At 44.4% G+C, this 23,636-nt stretch overlaps 1 protein-coding gene across 5 annotated transcripts in view; it reads left to right on the top strand.

The window, feature by feature from the left end:
• Positions 1 to 23,636, top strand: part of VPS35L (VPS35 endosomal protein sorting factor like) — a 1,107,598-nt gene that overhangs the window by 60,057 nt on the left and 1,023,905 nt on the right. For 4 of the 5 annotated variants that reach the window (XM_040358550.1, XM_040358549.1, XM_040358548.1 and 1 more), the window contains exon 3: positions 16,684 to 16,848. In XM_040358550.1, coding sequence (XP_040214484.1) covers positions 16,684 to 16,848 — 165 coding nt within the window. Of the gene's footprint in view, positions 1 to 16,633; positions 16,849 to 23,636 lie in introns of all 5 variants that reach the window. The other variant, XM_040358551.1, reaches the window with a different exon arrangement.

Genomic DNA, 23,636 nt, shown 5'->3' with positions numbered 1-23,636 from the left:
GACTTGTGCTGGTAGGGGGAAATGGAGGGGAAGTAATGTGCTGAGAGGGGGTATTTGTACTGGAAGGGGGCATATGAGGGGGAAGATTTTTAAGAGGGGGAATATTGGGGGGATTTGTGCTGAGAGGGGGGATGAGGGAAGGAGAAAGAGGAATTGTGCTAGGAGGGGGTATATGGGGGTGAGGGGCACTCTGCACATAGTTCTTTAGACAATGGGGGGGGGGGGGTGGAGTGACACCATGTTTTACCGCACCAGGTAACGCCACTGGGGGTTTGTGTTTGGCGGCGCGATGTGACAAAATCTCGCCCCCCAGCTAATGTGATAGTAGAACACCAATTCAATTGGTGTTCTACTATCACATTAGCCGGTCTAGGGGGGGCGGGACCTTATCACACAGTGCCGCCAAACACAAACCACGCTCCATGACACACAGCATAAGATGCACGCTGTGTGTGTGATACAAGAGAAGAGCACTGCAGCCTCGGCTCAAAGCGGCGCCAGTGTTTGTGTGAGGTGAGTCTGAAGTGAAGATGGGGCACAGTAATGCGGCAATTGATGGGGCACAGTAATGCGGCAATTGATGGGGCACAGTAATGCGGCAATTGATGGGGCACAGTAATGCGGCAATTGATGGGGCACAGTAATGCGGCAATTGATGGGGCACAGTAATGCGGCAATTGATGGGGCACAGTAATGCGGCAATTGATGGGGCACAGTAATGCGGCAATTGATGGGGCACAGTAATGCGACAATTGATGGGGCAGAGTAATGTTGTAATTGATGGGGCACAGTAATGCGGCAATTGATGGGGCACAGTAATGCGGCAATTGATGGGGCACAGTAATGCGGCAATTGATGGGGCACAGTAATGCGGCAATTGATGGGGCACAGTAATGCGGCAATTGATGGGGCACAGTAATGCGGCAATTGATGGGGCACAGTAATGCGGCAATTGATGGGGCACAGTAATGTTGCAATTGATGGGGCACAGTAATGTTGCAATTGATGGGGCACAGTAATGTTGCAAGTGATGGGGCACAGTAATGTTGCAAGTGATGGGGCACTGTAAGGGTGCAAGTGACGGGGCACTGTAAGGGTGCAAGTGATGGGGCACTGTAAGGCTGCATTGATGGGGCACTGTAAGGCTGCGTTCACGGGCACACTGAGGCTGCACAGATGGGTACTGATATGCTTTATGTTACTATTGTTAAAGTTGTTAATATTTATTTTTGGAACTTAATTCTGCTTAAAATATTTAACAGTGTAATTTCATGAGATAATTTACAAGGGCGTGTTTAGGGGTGGACTTAGGGGTGGGGCAGGGGAGGTGTTGGGTGGGGCAACTGGTGGAGAGTAAATCTTAATTCCTGGCTAGTGGCTTAGGACTTGAAATTTTGAGCCCTGTGTAGCATATGTATATAACCAGCTCATCTCCCCTCTCCCCCCTCCCCTTTAGGAGTAGCCCAAGGATTGTCCCCCTCTCTTCCCACCCCCCTACCATACAGGCTACCCTCCTATTATACCATTTCCTTAACCCGTCTGTGGGTAAATTAATACAGTACAAAAATACCCAAGCTATCCAATATACAGTATAACTGATGTGTCTAATGTGCAGTTCAATAATAAAGTGCAAAAACACAAGCATTACCCAAACTATCCTATGTGTATAACTGAAGTGTCTAATATAATGCAGATGTGCAGTTCAATACATCAAATATACAGTATTAAATTCAATACTCCCCAGCTGATCAAAGCAGTGCCGTACATCCACTTCTAATATACCACTGAGGAGAGAGAGAGGGCATTTTCCCCTTCCCTTCTCTCCCTTCCACTCTTCGCATTTACGTAAAGGTTTAAATTACTATAAAAATACATGTTTTTTATATAATGGATGTGCCTTTAAAAAAAAGCACCACTAGTTGGGCTCCGCACGCCCCGCTGTGGGGGAGTCCGAGTTATCTGGGCCCGGTATGGTATCAAAACGTTGGTGGATATAGTCTCCCTGGACGGGCTCAGCACGTTTAATACCCTTAAAAAATGAATGTGGAGTGCCTAATCATGTTTTTCTGGTACTTACAACTCTGCCATGCCTATCGCTCCCAGTTTCCCTGTTCAATTTTTTTTCCCACCTCTATTAAGAGACATACTCGTGGTTTCTTGGCTCATGTTGTCTCTATTTAGTTTCGCATCATCTGTGGATATGCTTTGCCCTTTTATTTATCAAGACAAGGTGTGTTTTTTTTTTTTTTTTTTTAAATATTTACTCTTATGAATTGAAACCCATAGTAGGTGGTGACTTTTACATTTCTATATAGGAGAACTTCACAATAGTTGTCAATATATATACCTGCGCTCCCCCATTCTTTGTGGCAGTCCCTTCCTCACCCCATTATCCCTCCCCTCCCTTCCTGGAGTAAATCCCACCTGGTCTGGGTGGACCAGGATGGTCATCACCCTTTTCAATCTTTCTGCTAAGACTTTCGCAAACAATTTTGTGTCTGCATTTAACAATTATTTTGGCCTATACCCGGAGCATAGTGACCCGTCCTTCCCTTCTTTCGGGATTACCGTTATGGTGGCAGCTGCGGCTTCTCTACTTATCTCATAGTCCAATCCCAGCCCGTTCATAAATTTACACAACCTAGGTATCAAGATCTCCCTGCATTTTTTTAAAATAAAGTGTTGTGAACCCGTCAGGTCCGGGACTTTTCCCTATTGCCATATTCCTTAGGGCGCTACTGATTTCCTCCTCTGTGATAGGTTCGTCCAGGATTGATTTTTCGATCTCTTCAATTTTTGGTGCTCTAGCTTTTCCTAAAAATTCATTTATCTTTGCCTTTTTTTTCTTCTGTGTCCCACTCCTTTTGTTCCACTGCATAAAGCTCCTCGTAGTAGTTTTTAAAGGCTTCTGCTATGTCCTTTGTGGCATACACCTTCGTCTTCTTCTTTGTAATGCCTAGTCTTCGTCGTCTTCTTCGTAATTCCTAGTCTTCGTCTTCTTCTTCTTCGTAATTTCTAGTCTTCTTCTTCTTCGTAATTCCTAGTCTTCTTCTTCTTCTTCTTCTTCTTCGTAATTCCTAGTCTTCTTTCTTCTTTCTTCTTCCTTCTTCTTTCTTCTTTCTTCTTCCTTCTTCTTTCTTCTTTCTTCTTTCTTCTTTCTTCTTTCTTCTTTCTTCTTTCTTCTTTCTTCTTTCTTCTTTCTTCTTTCTTCTTCCTTCTTCCTTCTTCTTTCCTCTTCAACGTAATTCCTAGTTTTCTTCTTTTGTACCATTTTTAGCTGGATGTTTACTCGATTTGTTCCCCATATATACTTTTTCTCTGGCGATACTGTTGTTGTTTTTTTTTTTTTTTTTAATCTCTTGTTCCATAAGTTCTTTAAGCTCTACTCTTTTTGGGACTATTTTATGGTATAACTCTCGCCTTTGTCTGTTTTTTATGCTCTTGTTCCGCTTGAAATATTTCCCCAATCAGAGTGTTTGTTTATTTTATTACTCCTTTTTTTTTTTCTTCCTCCTAGCTCCTTCCGATATCTGAATCCCCCGGATGTAGGCTTTGTGTGCCTCCCATAGAGTTGCTCCCGATACTCCTTTCGGTATCGTTTATCGTGAAATACTGTTCTAGTTTTTTTTTCACCCTTTCTAGTCCTTCCTTATTTCAGAGTTTTTCTTCATTCAGTCTCCAGGTATACAGTTGTCTTTGCTGTCCCGGGGTCTCTATTTCCATACTTATAGGGGCATGGTCCGAGTGTGAAATAATTTTGATTCGTGTATCCATCACCCTTTACAATAATCTATGGTATAGTCAATCCTAGAGTACGTCCCATGCACAGGGGAGTAAAACGTGTAGTCCTGTATTTTTGGGTGCATTATCCTCCAGATATCCACCATCTGACTACTATGCATCTTTTGTTTTATCTTTTTCAACTGTACGTTATCGACCCCCTGTGCCTGGGACGTACAATCTATTTCCGGGTTCATGTAGAACAAGTCGCCCATCAAAATTACATATCCTGAGCTAAACTCCCTCAATTTTTCCAGAATTCCATTCACATATTTAATGGGTTGGGTGCGTAGATATTTGCCAGGGTACACTCCATATTCCCTATTTTTCATTTTTTTTTTTAAAACTATTGCGACTCCTCTTGCTCGCTTTGAAATTGTATCTCCATAATACCATTCTGCAAACCTGGGGGAGTACAATCTTACATTTGATTCGAGAGTCAGATGGGTTTCCTGTAGGAAAACCACATCTGCTCTATACTGTTTCATCTCATTTAGTATCTTATGTCTCTTGAGGGGGGTATTTAAACCTCTAACGTTATAGGATATAAACTTTATTGCTGTCATCTCGTCACATTTGTTTTTTGTTTTTTTTGCTTTTTACTGTTCTCTTTGGGTAGCTAGCATTTTTTTTTCTTTATTGAGGAATCGATGAGGTGGGATTCACTCTCCCTCCCTCCCCCATTCACCCCCTCCCCTCTACCCCTCCCCCCCTTCTTGGCCTCCTCCTGGCCTCAGAACCTTTGGTGGCCTCCTCCACTTTCACCGCCGTTCTCCCATAGCGTGATCTGTGTCCTCATCTGTTCCAGTAGGGGTTTTAGATGTCTTTTGCCTTGTTAATGTTTCCGAGGCTAGGTGGTTTTCCCCGTAGTCTCTCCCATATTTCTGCTTTTTCTTCTTAGTACCTAAACCTCACAATAATATCTTTCGGCCATTCTTCCTCGGTGCTCTTAAATTTTCCTACACCGTCTACTCTCTCGATTTTTAGGGGGTCCTCCTTTTTCTTTTATTTAGGAGCGGATTGAATATTGTATTCATGATTTTCCTCAGATCTTCTCCTTTCTTCGGGGATTGCACGGATTCTTAGATTCTGTCTTCTGTTCCTATTTTCTTGGTCTTTCAATCGATATAGAATCATCCTCTGGTCTTGCTGTATTGCTTTGACATATTCCTTTAACTTATTTAATTCCTGGTCCTGTTTTTCCACTTTCTCCTCCGTCGCTTCGATCCTCGTCAGGAGGTGTCCCAAGTCCGTTCTGAGATAATTGATTTCAGCCTTGATCGCATTTTCCAGCCTCATCAGCATCTCATTCATTTCTCCTTTTGTTGGAATTTGTGCGTCTACCCTTTGTTCCTCCATTCTGCTAGTTTCTTGTTCGCTATCCATTGTTGAATCATCATTTGATTGATCTGCTCCTACCCCTCCTTTTTTTGCATGTCCTTTTTTCTTTTCTATTTTCTTATTACTCTTATCTTGCTGTTGGGTAGTCAATACTGACATTTTTGGGCTTGCCTCCTGAGTCAGGTACTGTTTAATCGTACTTACTGCTGTGTTTTTTTATTTTTTTTGGGGTTGGCCCCCCCTAGTGGTTATACTCGTAGATTTATTCATGTTTTTGTTAGTCGCTCTTATTCGCTTCCCTAGTTTTAAAGTCTGCGGTTTCAATTCTTCAACCTCCAGATATTAGCAGGTATTCTTATTTCTTACCCTTTTTTGATGGGTTGAAAACTCCTGGGACTCCCCACTCCTCTCTTTACACCCTGTTTGACACAGATGCCCTTAGGCAGAGGTAGTTAAGTCCACCCCGGCCTCTATTCCTTGGTATTTGTAGGGGGGTTGTATACTTTTTTAGGTTCACTACTTTACGCTACTATGGCTTCCAACCTGTTGCGTGGTTTCTTATGGGTTCTTCAAATCCCGTAAGCTCTTAAGCAAGTAGTGTGTGTGTGTGTTTGTTTGTTTTTTTTTTTTAATATAAGAATGTGCAAGTCAATGTCCCAATTCCCTGCTCAGGTTTTTCCCGATCGTCTGCCTCTGGATGGGGTATTTTTCCCAGATTAATTTACTTCTCCGAATTCACTAGGGAGATAAGTTCTGTTCAAAAGACCAACACTCATATAATAAGGCTTATTCAACAATAAATAGGTCCGCAAAACACGAAAGCGGAGACCCCCCCCAAAAAACACACACACAAAAAAAAATAAAAGGAAGAAAAGGCCAGGACATAGTATCAGTTTTTCCTGCCCTTCCGCATTAACCCTATGTACACTGCTAGTCCACACGTCCTTTTCCAAAAGAGAGAACAGAGTCTTTATGCAGTTTTTCCCCTTTTACCATCTCTGCCATATGTGTCCTTTAAACAATTGCAAGAGAAGGATTCCCCACTTTACTCCCTCAATACCAGCAGACTGACATGCCAAACACTTCACAGTTGTTTTTATAATACACGGCATTACCTTATCTTTATATTTTGAAGGTTTCTTCGGTCACCTATCCCTGCGACTGTGTTGTCCCGTCCAGCCTTCTGTCCTCCTCCAGGGGAAAGTTCTCCTGTCCAGCTCCTGCAGACACTTATAGCCGGTCAGAGATGGTATAGAGTGGGGGGTCTCCTGAATCTCGGGGGATCCGGGGGGGGGGGGGGTGGAGTGCTCCTTTGGTACACCGCTGTCCTCCTTCCCACCGGTGTTCCGGCGTATTGCTGAGGGTCGTTGGGGAGCGGGGGAATATAATTTGTGGCCGCGTAGCCTCTCACGATGCGCTGCTGCCACATCCACGGCCCCTTTCCCCGTTCTATTAAACTGGAGACATTGGTGTTGAACGCATGCTGGGGGAGGCAGAAGTCATGAAGCCCCTTTCAGCCTTGTACTCTGAATTTGCCACTTTTGCCACTTTGGACACTTCAGCAGTCTCCAGGCTGTTCTCCAAATAGCAGGCAGACATACCCACGCTCGCCGATGATGACTGGGAGGGCATTGGCAATACCTCCCCTCATGATCTCTGCAAGAGACAGGTTCACGCAACATAAGTTTATACACCAAGCTTATTATTTGCCTAATTGTTTACCTCGGATCTATTCGATCAGGAGCGCAATCTGCCCTAAATGCTCGTCATAGATGGGCTATTTCTTTCATGTTTGGTTCTGTTCACGGCTCCAGGCCATCTGGGGTGAGGTGGTTGCCAATATCTATTCTATAGGCAACCTGCGAGTTCCCTGCGATCCTTTGCCACTGCTGTTGGGCATTGTTGATACGTTGGGGACCTCGCAAGCTAATAAATTGTTTGTGTTTTATGCCAGGAAAATGATCGTTTTGAATTGGAGGAGCTCCTCTCTTCCGGTGCAGCAGTGGAGGGCTTTAGCCCTTCCCCTCTACAAATTGACCTATAAGGGACACAACTGCCCCCAAAAATTTGATATGGTCTGGGCAGTGTGGGTTCGGAAGAGACAGTTGACTCTGGAGTAGGGTTTTGAACCGGGGGTGGCCCCCGGGTTGGGCGCCCCCCCCTAATTTTTTTTTCTTCTACCTCCCTGATCCCACCTACATTTGCGGTAAGACACCACCTTAGACTCGTTGTGCTCTCTCAATGGCGAAACATATGAGAATTCGGCATCTGGAAATGTAGCCTTCAGCCACCTTTCAACAAACTCTCCTGCATTCTGACCTTCTGCTCTTTCTGGTAGGCCTATGATTCTGATATTCCTGCGCCACATTGCTACCTGCTTCTCAGTTATCTGCATCTTATTAACCCTAGGTAACACAGTATCTTCCAGAGCTAACACTATTTTTTCAGCTTCAGTAATCCACTCCTGCATACATTGCATATCATGTCTCAAAAAGCCAATATCGGTCTTTATTTCTTCCATTTTTGCCTGATAAAGCCGCTTTTTGGAGGTTTGTATCGCTGCCAACAGCTGAGAATTCACCTGTTCCAGCGTTGGTTTTGTCTGCCTCTCCCCCTTCTCTATCTTCTCTACAGTTCCTTGTTTATCAGGATCAGAGGTCACAGCTGATCTTCCGCTCCGGGTGCTTTTGGGGGGCTCCATCCAGGTCCCTGTCCGTCAGAGCGAGCATATTCCTTCAGCTTCTCAGATGCCGACTGTTGTCTACTCATCTCCTCCACACTCATACAGCCGATCCGAGATGCTGCCGGGGGTTCAGGCACAAGCTTTGAGGGCTCGATGTGCTCCCGCTCCTACTTGTACTCGGCTCAGGCTCAGAGGGCTCTTTAAGAATCCGCTCTCACTCGCACGCCTGCTCGTGCCGACTCGGGGTCAGAGGGCTCGTGGACTCCGGCTCACGCTCGTACTGGCTTCTAGATAAAAAAAAAAAAAGCTGCTGCTTATTGAGAATGCTGCCGGAGGCTCAGGCTGGAACACAAGCTCCGCTACTCGCGTCTGGCCGTGACTGCGAAAGCCACAAATAAGACTATCCTTGGAATGACATTCATTTTTTTTTTTTTTTACCCATTTCAGACTCCACCAACCATGAGACCTGCTCACGATCAAATTGCTTATTATGGGCCATATTCTGAGTATAGTTACGATGGAGTATCTCAGGATACTCCATCGTATCTCTCTTTTTTGGCCAGTGTATCTATGCGAGTGATTCTTCGAATCATTTTCGCATAGATACGCTTAAGATCCGACGTGTAAGTCACTTACACTGTCGGATCTTAAATGTAATTACTCCGCCGGCCGCTAGGTGGCGTTTACGTTCAGGTCTCATTTGTTTATGCAAATGAGCCTGATACACCGATTCCCGAACGAAGTCGCGTCGCGTAACCTGTCGCTAACGTCGTTTGCGTAAGGTTACCCCTGCTATATGAGGGGTAACCTTATGCCAGTCCCACGTAGGCCATGTTAAGTATGGCGTCAGGTCCGCGTTGTGTTTTCCCGTCGGGTACGTCGTTTTACTAAGTCGTCCGCTAATACGACTTTACGTCAATGACGCACATGTCGGCGTCATTGACGTTCTACACCGAGAACTGGAGCATGCGCACTGGGCTATTTTAAGCCCGGCGCATGCGCAGTTCGTTAGAATCGGGGGCACGCTTAATTTAAATAGAAGCCGCCCCCTTGGATTTACGCGGGGATACGCCGGGCCAAATACACTACGCTGCCCCAAACTACGGAGCAAGTGTTTGGGGAATACAGCACTTGCTCCTGTAGGTTGGGGCGGCATAGTGTAAATGGCTTACGCGCCGCCCGCCTACAATCTACGGGAATATGGCCAAATGTCTCTATTTGGGTTTCGCATCATTTGTGGGAAATTTTATATATATATTAGTGCTGTCAAGCGATTAAAATTTTTAATCGCGATTAATCGCATTAATGTCATAGTTAACTCACGATTAATCGCGCCAAAATTTTTTTTTTTGTTTTCTTATTTATTTTTTATTTTTTTATAATATTAAATTGTGTTTTTTAAATTTTTTTACATTTTGATCACTTTTATTGCTGTCACAAGGAATGTAAACATCCCTTGTGACAGCAATAGGTGGTGACAGGTACTCTTTATGGAGGGATCGGGGGTCTAAAAGACCTCCGAGCCCTCCTTTGCACTTCAAAGTATTCAGATCGCCGAAAACGGCGATTCTGAATACTGTGTACTTTTTTAAATCCGGCGCCATTGGCAGCCGAGAAACCCGGAAGTGACGTCATGACGTCGCTTCCGTGGTTTCAATGCGGAGACTGAATCAAAGCCGCTTACGGCTTAGTGTCAGTCTCCGCCTGGATACAGAAGGCGCCGGATGGAGGATCGGGTCTCCCGGTGGGACGGGAGGCCCGGTCAGAGCGGCGAAAGGCGGCGGGAGGGGGGGATGTCCCCTCCCGCTCCTCCGGCATAACAACCAAGCGGCTTTTAGCCGCATCGGTTGTTATGTTTGGATAGCCGATCGCCCGCTCTAAACAACGGTACCGGGATGATGCCTGCGGCTGCAGGCATCATCCCGGTATAACCCCCGAACGCCGCCTCGTTAATCGCGCGATAAAAAAAATTGACGGCGTTAACGTGGGTTTGCGTTAACGCCGTTAATAGCGCGTTTAATTGACAGCACTAATATTATTTATATATATATATATATATATATATATATATATATATATATATATATATATATATATATATATATATATATATATATATATATATATATATATATATATATATATTCCATTTGTAAGGAGGACAAGTATGTGTTTTGTTTGCTTTTACAGAGCTTTATACTTTTCCTCCTTAATTGTTGTATCCCTTCTACCCATACTCTTCCCTCCCCTCCCCTCCCCTCCCCCCGGACCTCCAGTTACCTTTCTATCTTTTCTAATCTATCTTATTTTCTGTCTTATTTCTTTCTTGTATTATGTTCAACCTTATAGGTCTAAAAAGGTCTTATGAGGTCCTATGCACCCATTAACTCCGCAAATGACATTGAATGTTTTGAACTCTGTCAACTTAGACCAAATCCCTTTTATATTCCTCTAAGCCATCTATATCAGAAAACCTTAAATATTCTAGATTTTGAATGGAATTTATTTTATTGCACCATTCTCTAATAGAGGGACTTTTCCTGTCTTGCCAGTGACTGGCCATCAGGCTTTTGGCAGCTGTTAACAGATGTGGTAATAGACTTTTCTGATATTGTTTAGTTGGTAATCTGATCCTCTGGTGCAAGCATCCCCAGGGATCATCTGGAATCTCTATGTTCGTTATTAACTCTCTAATCCTTCTCCAATACCGTTTAATTTTTGGACAACGCCACCATATATGAGCCATATCTCCGATCTGTCTGCATCCGTGCCAGCAAAATTCTGAGGCTTCTTTCTTATATTTGTGGGCTTTGTCTGGGGTAATATACCACCTCGTTAGACATTTATAATTTAATTCACTTATTTTATTATTTGCTTATGAGGTATGCACTCTTTTCCATATTTGTTTTAATTCTGGGGTATTCAGAGAGGACCCCAATTCTTCCTCCCACTTTTTAATATATGGTGGAATGTCCAATTGCTCTACTTCTATTAAGTTTTTATAGATCTTAGAGATAACTCCTCTCCCTGCTTCTTCACTGATTCTCTAGATGGGACAAAGGTTTTCCGCAGATCTACATGGCTGTGGGAGAGCCTCAAAAAATTTTTTTAACTGGCCATACCGCTCAGGCTGGAACACAAGCTCAGCTACTCGCGTCTGGCCGTGACTGCGAAAGCCACAAATAAGACTATCCTTGGAATGACATTCATTTTAATATTAACCCTCCCCAGACAGGTAAAGGCTGTCTTGGACCATACTGATGGGTCTTGCTTAGCCTCCGCCAGCAACAGGGGGTAGTTGGCTCTATGTATAGTATCAAAGCGTTCTGTAAGCTGGATGCCTAGGTATCTCAAAGATTTGGCCCACGTTAAGGGGAAAAGCGGCCTTAAGGCTGTTTTCCAAAGCAGGGGGGGTAGCTGTATGGGCAGGATTTCCGATTTTTGGAAGGTTAGTTTCTAAAGTTCGAAAGCCTCCTGAAATGTTCTTTAGTTTCCCGTGTCAGGGCTGGCAAGGAGATAGGGGGTCTGAGAGGTGGAATAGCATGTCGGCATATGCTGAAAGCTTATGTTCCGTATTACCTAACTTCAAGCCCTTGATATCTATATTTGCTTGTACTTTTAAGCAAAAGGGGTTCAAGTACTAATGCAAAGAGAGGCGAGATGGAGCACCCCTGTCTTGTGCCATTCTGTGCTCTAATTGAGTTGTCCCTGTAAATCCTGTTTGATCAGGGTGAATTATGTGAGTGGATAACTTGTATAGCGCTACAAATGCGAACTAAATCGCCTCAAGGCGCTGTATCCAATGTCGTCTTCCAGCCATGCTTTAGAATAGATGGGTCTTAAGTTTTTTTCAGAATTTTTTACAGAATTCTAATATCTGTATTTGGTAAGGATATGGGATGGTAACTTTGGGAGGCAGTAGGATCCTTGTCTTCCATTTGGAATCAACGAAATATGAGCCAAAAATGCCTGGAATTATGCCAGCTTTTTGCCAAAGAATTGAAGCAATTGCACATGGGGGTCTAGCAATAAGGTAAAAAGTGTGCAATAATAAGCTTTTGGTGAACCCGTCAGGACCTGGGACTTCAGTGGATTCTATTTCGGCAGCAGTGATTGGGGATTCTAGGTCCGAACGATGTTTGTCTGGGGTGGGAGACTAGTCTCTGATAAATCTTGGACACTGGCTAACCTGTCAGCTTGGGATTCAGCGGATAAGTTTGTGTCCAAATGATATAGTTCTGCGTAATTGCAGAACCCCGAGGCAATTTTTTTGACTAAAAAAACACCTCTCATGGCGGCTGTCAAGATGTCTTTATTACCTGAACTTCTATACCCCTATAGCGTCGTCCTGGTCATGATCCCTTCTTATTTCTTCTGTGTTATACAAAGTCGCATATGCAAATACATATGGGGCCCTACAAAACCCAGGGTGCCATGAACCATATTGCTATGCAGCAGGCTCAGTGGGGGGTGAGGGTCCCCAACTTCCTACGTTACCATGCTGCCCAACTAGCCCAGTTTATGTTGTCCCATGCTAAAACGTGGGTGGGTGTCCCACGTGAAATGTCACTATGGGTGAGTTTGAAAGCGATTGATCTTCACCCCCTGGCAGTGACCAATTTTCTGTGGATGCCCAGCTCTGACGTGGCACTGTAATAAACCCTATAACTAAACCCTCCCTTCGTCTTTGGGATAGATAACGGGGCCCTTTTAAACTAGTGTCCCCCTTACTCCCCACTACTCCTTCTTCTTCTTTTTTTTTTTTTTTTTTTTTTTTTTTTTAACCACCCAAACTTTTACCCTGCCTTTACTGACCCAGCGTCTTTCAAGCCTGGTCCCTATCAGGACTTAGTCAGATGTGACCTTGTCACAGAACACCCCGAAAACCTTCCCTGCCTTACACGAGCAAGCACAACTTTTTGGTATCATCAGATTGCCGGCTTAACCCCCCCCGTGTGCTTCCAGGTTGTGGTGGGAAGGGCACGCACACATTTGGTGGACGTGCCCTGTCGTATGACAATTTTGGACAGCAAGCTTCTACTACCTCTGTGTTCCTTTTAGACCCAGACCCATCCTTTGCACTATTGAATCATGTCACCTTAGACTGCACTGGAACTCAGCTCCGCCTCCTTCTGCAGCTCATGTCTGCCACCAAATGATGGCTAGAGCCTGGAAAACCCCAAAATTAGGCATAGTTGAAGTTAACCACTTCCCGACCGCCGCATGTAGATATACGTCGGCAGAATGGCACGGACAGGCACATCAACGTACCTGTACGTGCCTGCCTAGACGTGGGTCGGGGGTCCGATCGGGACCCCCCCGCTACACGCGACGGTCGGGTTACCTCGGGGAGCGATCCGGGACGACGGCGCGGCTATTTGTTTATAGCTGCTCCGTCGCGATCGCTCCCCGGAGCTGAAGAACGGGGAGAGCCGTATGTAAACACGGCTTCCCCGTGCTTCACTATGGCGCTGCATCGATCGAGTGATCCCCTTTATAGGGGAGACTCGATCGATGACGTCATTCCTACAGCCACACCCCCCTACAGTTGTAAACGCACACTAAGTGTACACTAAATCCTACAGCGCCACCTGTGGTTAACTCCCAAACTGCAACTGTCATTTTCACAATAAAGAATACAATTTAAATGCATTTTTTGCTGTGAAAATGACAATGGTCCCAAAAATGTGTCAAAATTATCCGAAGTGTCCGCCATAATGTCGCAGTCACGAAAAAAATCGCTGATCGCCGCCATTAGTAGTAAAAAAAAAATAATTAATAAAAATGCAATAAAACTATCCCCTATTTTGTAAACGCTATAAATTTTGCGCAAACCAATCGATAAACGCTTATCGGTAGAATACGTATCGGCCTAAACTGAGGAAAAAAAAAATTATATATGTTTTTGGGGGATATTTATTATAGCAAAAAGTAAAAAATATTGCATTTTTTTCAAAATTGTCTCTCTATTTTAGTTTATAGAGCAAAAAATAAAAACCGCAGAGGTGATCAAATACCACCAAAAGAAAGCTCTATTTGTGGGGAAAAAAGGACGCCAATTTTGTTTGGGAGCCACGTCGCATGACCGCGCAATTGTCTGTTAAAACGACGCAGTCCCGAACTGTAAAAACACCTTGGGTCTTTGGGCAGCATATTGGTCTGGTCCTTAAGTGGTTAAAAACAGAATCACTCAAGCCATAATACATGGTAAAATTGAAGCCATTATTCTAGATGGAGTTCCCCAGCATCTTAACATTTTAACAAATTGGATAGATCAATTCCTGCCTTTTTGGATTTTCACAAATCTATCTTAAAACCTTAACCCCCCCTCCCCCTCCCTCTCATAATTATAATTAGGGCATCAACTAACGATTATTTTCATAATCGATTAGTTGGCCGATTATGGTTTCGATTAATCGGATAATAGCCTTTAAAAAAAAAAAATATATACATTTTTTTTTTTTGCCCAATTTGTTGTTGGGCAGATTACAAAACACAAATTGCCGCAAAAACACATTACATTATTTTCTGCAGCTTCTCCATTGAAGTATATTGAACCAAAAAACATAATGGCACCGTTTTGCGTTAAAAAGTCCTTGCCCTTTACAAATATGCAGCAGCTGAAAAAAATCATGGATGTGAACGTGTCCCATAGGAAAACATGTAAATTAACTGTAGAGTGTTTCTGCAAAAAGCACCAAAAAATAGAGGTGTGAACCCAGGCCTGAGATGTTTAGTAACATAATGGGATTAAAAAAACAAAGTACAAAAAGAGCAAATAATCGCTACTGTAAGGGTTTCATTTTGTTTTACTGTGGGACAGTAAAAGTAATATTTACAGTTGCTTTTTTTTTTTTTTTTTGTACTATAAAGGGCTAATTTTGTTTGTTTTACTGCATTATGTTACTGGCCGGTTAATCGATTATGAAAATTGCAATCGATTAGTTGTTGATTAATCGATTAGTTGTTTCGGCCCTAATTATAATACTTCAAGACTTGGGCCTATGTGGTGCCCCCTACCTCCCTTTCTCACAGTTCTCTACTTCTTTCCTTCCTTTCTTATCTGTTTTCCTCTTCGCTTTCTCACCCCCCCCCCCTCAAAGCACACCATTGGTAGCATGATCTATTGGTGTAGAATTTCTCCTTGTTCCTCCTCCAACCCAGAAAGTGATGCTTTTCTCCGGCATTCACTTTGATAATGTGCCTTTTGACTCATGCTTACTACACCTTAAAGGCCTTCTGCTCGCATACTTTTGATTATATTACCTGTATCGCTTTGTGCCCTTATAACCAATACCTCTTTCTTTGTATTCCTTGATCGATGTATTTTCTGTAATATTCAGTGTCTTCCAATGAATACACCTTTTTTGTTTCTTTTTGACATGTTACCAATAAAAAATTTGAACAGACAAACCACCTCTAGAAGAGGAGCAAAGCTTATGCACATACGTTTGGGCTCGCTTGTTGACCTCTCTAGGATTATCCACATCCTGTGAGGGAAGTCTGAGAGCCCTATGGGCTTTATTGATCTCAATGGGGGACAGTGTCTTGAGTTTCAGAATCCCCTGAAGAGGCTCACCAGGTTAGGAATGAGGTCTCTTGCAGCTGTTGCATCTTTTAGGCCATAGATGCAGATGTTGGCGTGCCGACTACGGTTTTCAATGTCATCTAGCTGACTCAACAAAGTCTATTTTCTGATCTTGTGCAGCACAGTGAGACTGAAGCCAGGATATATTGGGGAGCGCCTCAAAAAAATCTACTATGGCAGCGAATTTCTCCGGGTCACCCCGGGTAGGCAGAGACCAAATATGCAGTTTGTCCCCATCTTCTAAGAGATCTGCAATATTGGAGCCCTTATCATGTGAAACTGTAGAGCCAGGAGAATCTGGAGGGGCAGAGTCCCTCACCGATCTCGGAGGGAATTGTGACTCTGTAATCTTTGCGAGCTGCGCCACATGTTGCTTCGAGGCCATGGTTACTGGCGGCCTTCTTGGATGTCATATCCAGGGAATGAACTTTTCAAACTGTCCTTGCTGAGACTGGTCAGTCCTCCTGTAAGCTCAAGTTTATGCAGCGGTGGACACGGAGCTGAGGTGAAACGCGTTCTCATGCTTCCATGGCTAGGACACACAAACCCATTTTTTTTGTTTTGTTTTTTAGGCCAGGACATGGGTAATAGTTGGACAAAGCAGATCTGATAAATAGGTCTATGCACTAAATCCTTCAAAACGGCCAGTGTTTTACCTGCCTTTGTGTGATTATGCATTGTCATGCAAAAAAATGCACACGCTTCTCCATGGTTTCGACAGTTAAGTAAATAGAGCTCCAATTCTCCAAGTTGGCATAATATTGTATGAAATATCACCATTTACCGCTACAATAACAAAACCGTGTTGCATGTTGGGAAAGGGTCAGGTCTAGAACATTTCAGCACCCCCCCCACAATTGTAGGTGTTCCTATGTGTAATAGAACTTACCAGGTGCACGAGGCCATAATTTTAATCGAACCTCAAGTTGCTTCACGCAATTTTTGCACATTCATAGCCTTTCTACAATTGTGTTTAAAAGTATTACAGTAAATAGACCCAACCCTAGCAACCACGCTCTAGAAATTTCGGACTGGGCATTCTTGCTCAAAGTTGGGAAAAAAAAGCAGGACTGAAGAGGAAGAACTTGTGCCCATCACTGGGTTGGAATTGGTGTATGTAAATGTAATATTACGCTGTTTCCCTTACAACTTTGACTTCAAAATAACGTATTAAATCTGTAATGGCTTATTTTTATAGGACCCATTTTAAAATATGTCTGAATTGATTTTACTTCATACAGATGCAGAGATCCCAGACCTGTCTTCTTTTTTTTTTATTTTTTTTATACAGGTCACAGAATCCAGATTTAAGAAAGTAGGCCATAAAGAGAGCACATCCTCAAGTTCATCCTCTTGTTCCTCCATTTCAAATGTGGATCCTCTAAGCGGCATCTTGGATGGAACTGACCCGTTGTCAATGTTTGCTGCAACAGCTGAGCAAGTTTCAACTAGTACGGTAATGATCATAATTTTACAGAAGCTTTGACCAACTTATATTTATAATTGTGTTCTTGTGGCAGAAGTAAACTCTGCCATCAGTTGCCACAAAAACTCCAAACCCTATTTAGATACATGTCTGAATGTCTGAACTTGTGCTCTTTTCCTGTTTGCTGGTATATGCTGCTCTACCCTGCTCTTTCTGGTGCTATCTTTTATGCATCTTGGTGTTTACTTGACCTATTCTTTTCTTCTGTCCTCCATGGATGTCATTGGCAAATCCCCATTTGACTTCTAGGCTGCCATGGTGATGTGACGTGTATAATGTCACAAATCCTACAACAATGAGTAAGAAAAGGAGGTGGCACTTTCACAGCTCCTGTGACATCGGCTAGAAAGATGGGGGTTCTGCATATTTCTGCACATCCAAGATGCAGTGACTGTGTGGTGCAGGAATGCTTCAGTAACACTTCCAGAAAACATATTGGTATCTCTTGGACAGAGAATTTGATGGTTCAACAAGTAATATGTATAATCTGCTTGTAGCTAAGTTGTAATGTTAACTTGCCCTTTAATTTTTTTATATAAGTCAATGATATGTGATGCTAAAAGTATTAAGACCACATCCATGTTTATGTATCTTGGCTATTTTGCCGAAATCCAGGCAGACACACATTTTAATGTAGTTCTAAATTAATTAATACAGGCAGTCCCCGAGTTACGAACAGCCTCAAACGCCGTTCACTTGGGCTCCATGCTGGTCCTGGATACCTCCGGAAACATCCCACACTGCAGTACTGCATGGCCAGAAGAGCCCCAGATAACGTAGCAAGCACCCGGAACATCCCACATTCACGCACAGGCAGAAGTTGCACTTAAAAATGTAGTGTTTTGACGTAAAAACAAATTCCACTTACTAACAATCCTACATTCCTTATTGTGTTTGTAACTCGGGAACTGCCTGTACATCATTAAATATATTTTTAAATTCAATAAAGTACTTGACTTTGCACCAGCCTTTTGCAATCCACTGTACAGCATAGTTTAGACCAGTATTTTTTTTTAACCCTTTTCAGTGAAGGAACCCTTTAAACAACAAAACTAACAGTTTTACATAAAGCAACAACATCCACACACGTAGGATACCAATGTTAGAGGCAATTTATTCTTCCAAAGCATAATCACCTTTACAGACTGGTATTCCAATTTTCGTCTTTTTTTCTCTCTAGCTCGCTCTTTCTCGCTCTGAAAGAGACAGTGTGCCTGTCAGTTTAATCTCAGCCCAAAATACAGATGGGGTAATAGAAGAATCTCCTCCCAAATAACTTTACATGGAGGCTTACAATCCAGCAATCAAATTACTCTCCCCTGTCTGGGCTCCCCTGCAAACATAGCATCTAATAAGCTGAGTCTGCAAACGGCACTATGTACAGTTGTGCTCATAAGTTTACATGCCCTGGCAGAATTTATGATTTCTTGGGTGTTTTTCAGAGACTCAAAATGACAAACGTTTCTTTTACTGATATTTACGTTTTTTAAATCATAATGGCAACAAACTACCCAAATGACCCTGATCAAAAGTTTACATACCCTCGTTCTTAATACCGTGTATTGCTCCCTTTTTTTATTTTTTTATTTTTTTTGTGGATGAGGCTCTCTATCTTAGATGGTAAAGTTGGCCATTCCTCTTGGCTAAAAGCCTCCAGTTCCTGGGAATTCTTGGGCTGTTTGAGATTTCCCCAGAATAGCTCAATGATATTGCAGTCAGGAAAATGAGATGGCCACTCCAGAACCTTCACTTTATTCTGGTGTAGTAGGGTTGCATCGATACCAGTTTTTTTTTAAGACCGAGTACAAGTACCAATACTTTTCTTCAAGTACTCGCCGATGGCAATTACCGATGCCTAGTTTTACATTTTTTATTTACATTTTTATAACTTTTTTTTTGGTGGGGAGGGGTGTTCTTTGTTTAGGGTGGAGAGGGGGAAGGGGGGTATTTGGGAACCCAATCGCTGCATTCCAACACCCAGCAGACCTGCCCTCACCCTCCAAGTTTCTGCAGCATCAAAGCCTGGCTCAGTGTGAGAGACACTACTCACCAGGCAGGCAGATCTGTCACCCCCACAGCCACCCGTAGAGGGGCCCGAGGAGGAGAAGCACATCGCCAGAGGATACTAAAACCGGAGCTGGTGCGGGTCCACTGTGGGGAAGGGAAATCCCCACTGGCAGTTGAAACATCATTGGTTGTTAAAGACGAGGCAGCCCCGTTCCTTAACTGACTGCCTGCACTAATTATTTTGTATACATTTCATCTGTCAGCAGGGAATCGTGCTGACAGATGAAAGGGCCAAACCTGAAGGTATCGGTTTCAGGTATTGACGCATTTGCACGAGTACCAATGCTCGTGCAAATGCTTAGTATCGATACCAGTATCGGTGCTGTAGCCAATGACAGGTCGACTTGGTCTTGTGTTTTGGATCATTGTCATGTTGGAATGTCCAAGTATGTCCCATCAGGGCTGGTGCAAGGATTTTTGACACCCTAGGCAAAGCCTCATTTTGACGCCCCCCCCCCCCCCCTGTGCCATTCGCTCTGCCCCTCACTGAGGATTTTTGAGGTGCCTCTTCACCTATTTCTTCGGTTGTGGTCCACATGCCTGCACCTGTGCCTCTTGACCCGGCCAAAAGACAACTAGGAGGATGGCACCGGCTCGCTTCCTCACGCCAGCCGTGGTCCACAGGCTAGAGCAGTATACAGAGAGCCCAACTGTGTAATTGCCTGTCTGTACGAGCAACAGATACACTGACAATGCTACGCTCCTAGAAAGAAAATAAAATAAATGCACATTTTTTGACCTGCAAAAAGATCTGTATTCATTTTTATACAAAACTGGATTTGAACCTCCACACCTCAAATCACCCCAATTCCTGTATTTTTAGGTCTAAGATTACCACAATTCTACCACCTTTACACCTCAGATCATCCCATCACTGTATCATCCTGAACACATGTTCCCCTCTGCACCCCCCACCTTTGTTCCCCTTAACCCCCCCCCCACACACACACACATCAGTTCCTATATGTACCCCCTGCACATCTGTTCCTTCCCCCACACAGTCAGTTCCTCTCTGTAAACCCCCCCCCCCAACACACACACACACATCTGTTCCCCCTCCGTACCGCGCTGCACATCTGCCCCCCACACACCAGTTCCCACTCTGTACCCCCCTACACACACACACCTGTCTGCCCCACACCAGTTCCCACTCTGTACCCCCCTGCACATCTGTCCCCCCCACACATTTCCCACTCTGTACCCCCCACACCAGTTCCCACTCTGTACCCCCCTACACACACACACACACACACACACACGTCTCCCCCACACCAGTTCCCACTCCACACACACACACATGCCCCCCCCACACCAGTTCCCACTCTGTCCCCCCTCCAGTTCCCACTGTGTACCCCCATGCACATCTGCCCCCCCACAGCAGTTCCCACTCTGTCCCCCCCAGTCCCCACTCTGTACCCCCCCATACACACCAGGTCCCACTCTGTCCCCCCCCCCCCACACACACACACACCTGCCCCCCCCCCCCCCACACACACACACACACACACACACACCTGTCTCTGACAACACCAGGTCCCACTCTGTACCCCCCCCCACATACACACCTGTCTCCAACAACACCAGTTCCCACTCTGTACCCCCCCCCCCACACACACACACACAATCTGCCCCCCCACAGGTTCCCACTCTGTACCCCCCCACACACACAATTCCCCCCCCCCCCCCCCCGCAAGTTCCCACTCTGTACCCCGCCCCACACACACACACAATCTGCCCCCCCACACGTTCCCACTCTGTACCCCCCCCCACACGTTCACACTCTGTACCCCGCCCCACACACACACACACACACAATCTGCCCCCCCACACGTTCCCACTCTGTACCCCTCCCCCCCCCCCCACACACACAATCTGCCACCCCCCCACACACAATCTGCCCCCCCCACACGTTCGCACTCTGTACCCCCCCCCCCCACACACACACATATCAGCCCCCCCACACACAAACCAGTTCCCCCTCTGTACACAGTGTAATGTAAACTTGACAGCAGAGACTAGAGTACATTTTTTTATTTCTTGTGACAGGGTGCAGGCTGCAGCACTGAGCGTCCTGCCGGTGCTTCTATTGTGTACCTGAGCCAGCGGGGGGGTGAAGTCTTTACTGAAGGAGAACGGCGCTGCTGCCCATCTGTCTCCTCTTCTCACTACAGATCCCCGAGCGACCAGGAGGGGGGACGGGGGACGATCGGACATCGTAGCAAGCATGCGGCTTGCATGTAGGGCTTCCATCTCACCCGCCCTGGCCAGTTCAACAGCAACTTCCACCATCAATCGTCATGCAGAACTTCCGGCCAGGTGCTGTCCCAGCTCTCTCCCCTCATCTCACTACCGCTGCTACAGCGCTGCAGGCTGGGAATAGCGTTGTGAAGGTGATGTCTTCACAGGCGCACACACCCCCCCCCAGCCTGGCGGCTGGCGCCAAAGGGAAGTTTTTTTTTCAAAATTCCCGGTCCAGGAGGTATTTTGATGATCCGTATCCCCAGCGAATGGCTGGGGATCCGGATTTTGACGCTCCCCCCTACCCTGGCGCTCTATGCAGCCACCTGACTTGCCTATGCTTAGTGCCGGCCCTGTGTCCCATGTGCAGCTTCCTGGCTGATGAATGCAAATGTTCCTCCAGTAATTTTTGATGGCCTACTGCATTCATCTTGCCATCAATTTTTACCAAAATTTCTGTGCCTGTAGTTCACATCCCCAAAACGTCAGCGATCTACCCCTGTATTTCACAGTAGGAATGGTGTACCTTTCACCTTGTTGACTACTCTCCAAATGTAGCGTTTATGGTTGTGGCCAAAAAGCTAAATTTTGGTCTTCTCGCTACAAATCACTTTGTGCCATAAGGTTTAAGGCTTGTCTCTATTTGGCATATTGTAAGCTGATAGTTTGTGACATTTGCGTAGTAATGGCTTTCTTCTAGCGACTCGACCTTGCAGCCCATCTTCAAGTGCCTCCTTTGTTGTGCATCTTGAAACAGCCACACCACATGTTTTCAGAGTCCTATATTTTACCTGAAGTTATTTGTGTGTTTTTGGCATTCTCAATTCTTTGGATATCTTCTTTTTTTTTTTATTTTTTTTTTTTTTTTATACAGTTCAACTACCTTTTCCCACATATCCTTTGACAATTCTTTTGCTTTGCCCATGACTCCATCCAAAAACCTCAGTGCAGCACTGGATGAAAGATACAAGGGTCTGTCAGGAGTCCAGAAACTCATTGACCTTTTATATACACTCACACACAAGCAAACAGATCACAGGTGAGGATGGTTACCTTTTTAACCCCTTCCCGACTGCCGCATGTACATTCACGTCGGCAGAATGGCACGTACAGGCACATTGGCGTACCTGTACGTCCCTGCCTTCTAGCGGGTGGGGGGTCCGATCGGGACCCCCCCCCCCGCTACACGCGGCGGTCGGGTTCCCTCGGAGAGCGATCCGGGACGACGGCGCGGCTATTTGTTTATAGCCGCTCCGTCGCGATCGCTCCCCGGAGCTGAAGAACGGGGAGAGCCGTATGTAAACAAGGCTTCCCCGTGCTTCACTATGGCGCTGAATCGATCGAGTGATCCCCTTTATAGGGGAGACTCGATCGATGACGTCAGTCCTACAGCCACACCCCCCTACAGTTGTAAACACACACTAAGTGAACACTAACTCCTACAGCGCCACCTGTGGTTAACTCCCAAACTGCAACTGTCATTTTCACAATAAAGAATGCAATTTAAATGCATTTTTTGCTGTGAAAATGACAATGGTCCCAAAAATGTGTCAAAATTGTCCGAAGTGTCCGCCATAATGTCACAGTCACAAAAAAAATTGCTGATCGCCGCCATTAGTAGTAAAAAAAAATAATTAAAAAATTTCGAGAAAACTATCCCTTATTTTGTAAACGCTATAAATTTGCGCAAACCAATCTTTTTATATATATATATATATATATATATATATATATATATATATATATATATATATATATATATATATATATATATATATATATATATATATATATATATATATATATATATATATATATAATGTTTTTGGGGGTATTTAATATAGCATTTTTTTCAAAATTGTCGCTCTATTTTTGTTTATAGCGCAAAAAAAAAAACGCAGAGGTGATCAAATACCACCAAAAGAAAGCTCTATTTGTGGGGAAAAAAGGACGCCAATTTTGTTTGGGAGCCACGTCGCACGACCGCGCAATTGTCTGTTAAAGCGACGCAGTCCGAACTGTAAAAACACCTTGGGTCTTTAGGCAGCATATTGGTCCGGTCCTTAAGTGGTTAATAGCCATGCAGACCCCTTTGTGTCAACTTGTGTGCAAGTTATCAGGCTAAAATCACCAGGGTATGTAAACTTTTGATAGGGGTCATTTGGGTAGTTTCTGTTGCCATTAGGATTTAAAAAGAGTAAACACAGTTGATTGGTAATAAATGGCTTCAGCCAAACACTTACCATGAGTGGAAATTATTTTTGTTCATATTCTCTGAACAATGGCTGAGAAATCATAAATTATGCCAGGGTATGTAAACTTAGGAGCACAACTGTATATACAAGCAGCCTTTTAAATTTTAGTACAATCTCCTCTGTCAGTCCAGAGCAGCAGCTGTCACAGTAAAACTTATACACGGGATCACATATTGACCTGCCTGTGAATGAGCTATG

This window comes from Rana temporaria, chromosome 6 (assembly GCF_905171775.1).
Source record: "Rana temporaria chromosome 6, aRanTem1.1, whole genome shotgun sequence".
Classification (NCBI taxonomy): Eukaryota; Metazoa; Chordata; class Amphibia; order Anura; family Ranidae; genus Rana; species Rana temporaria.
This window is presented reverse-complemented; position numbering and strand designations above follow the sequence as displayed.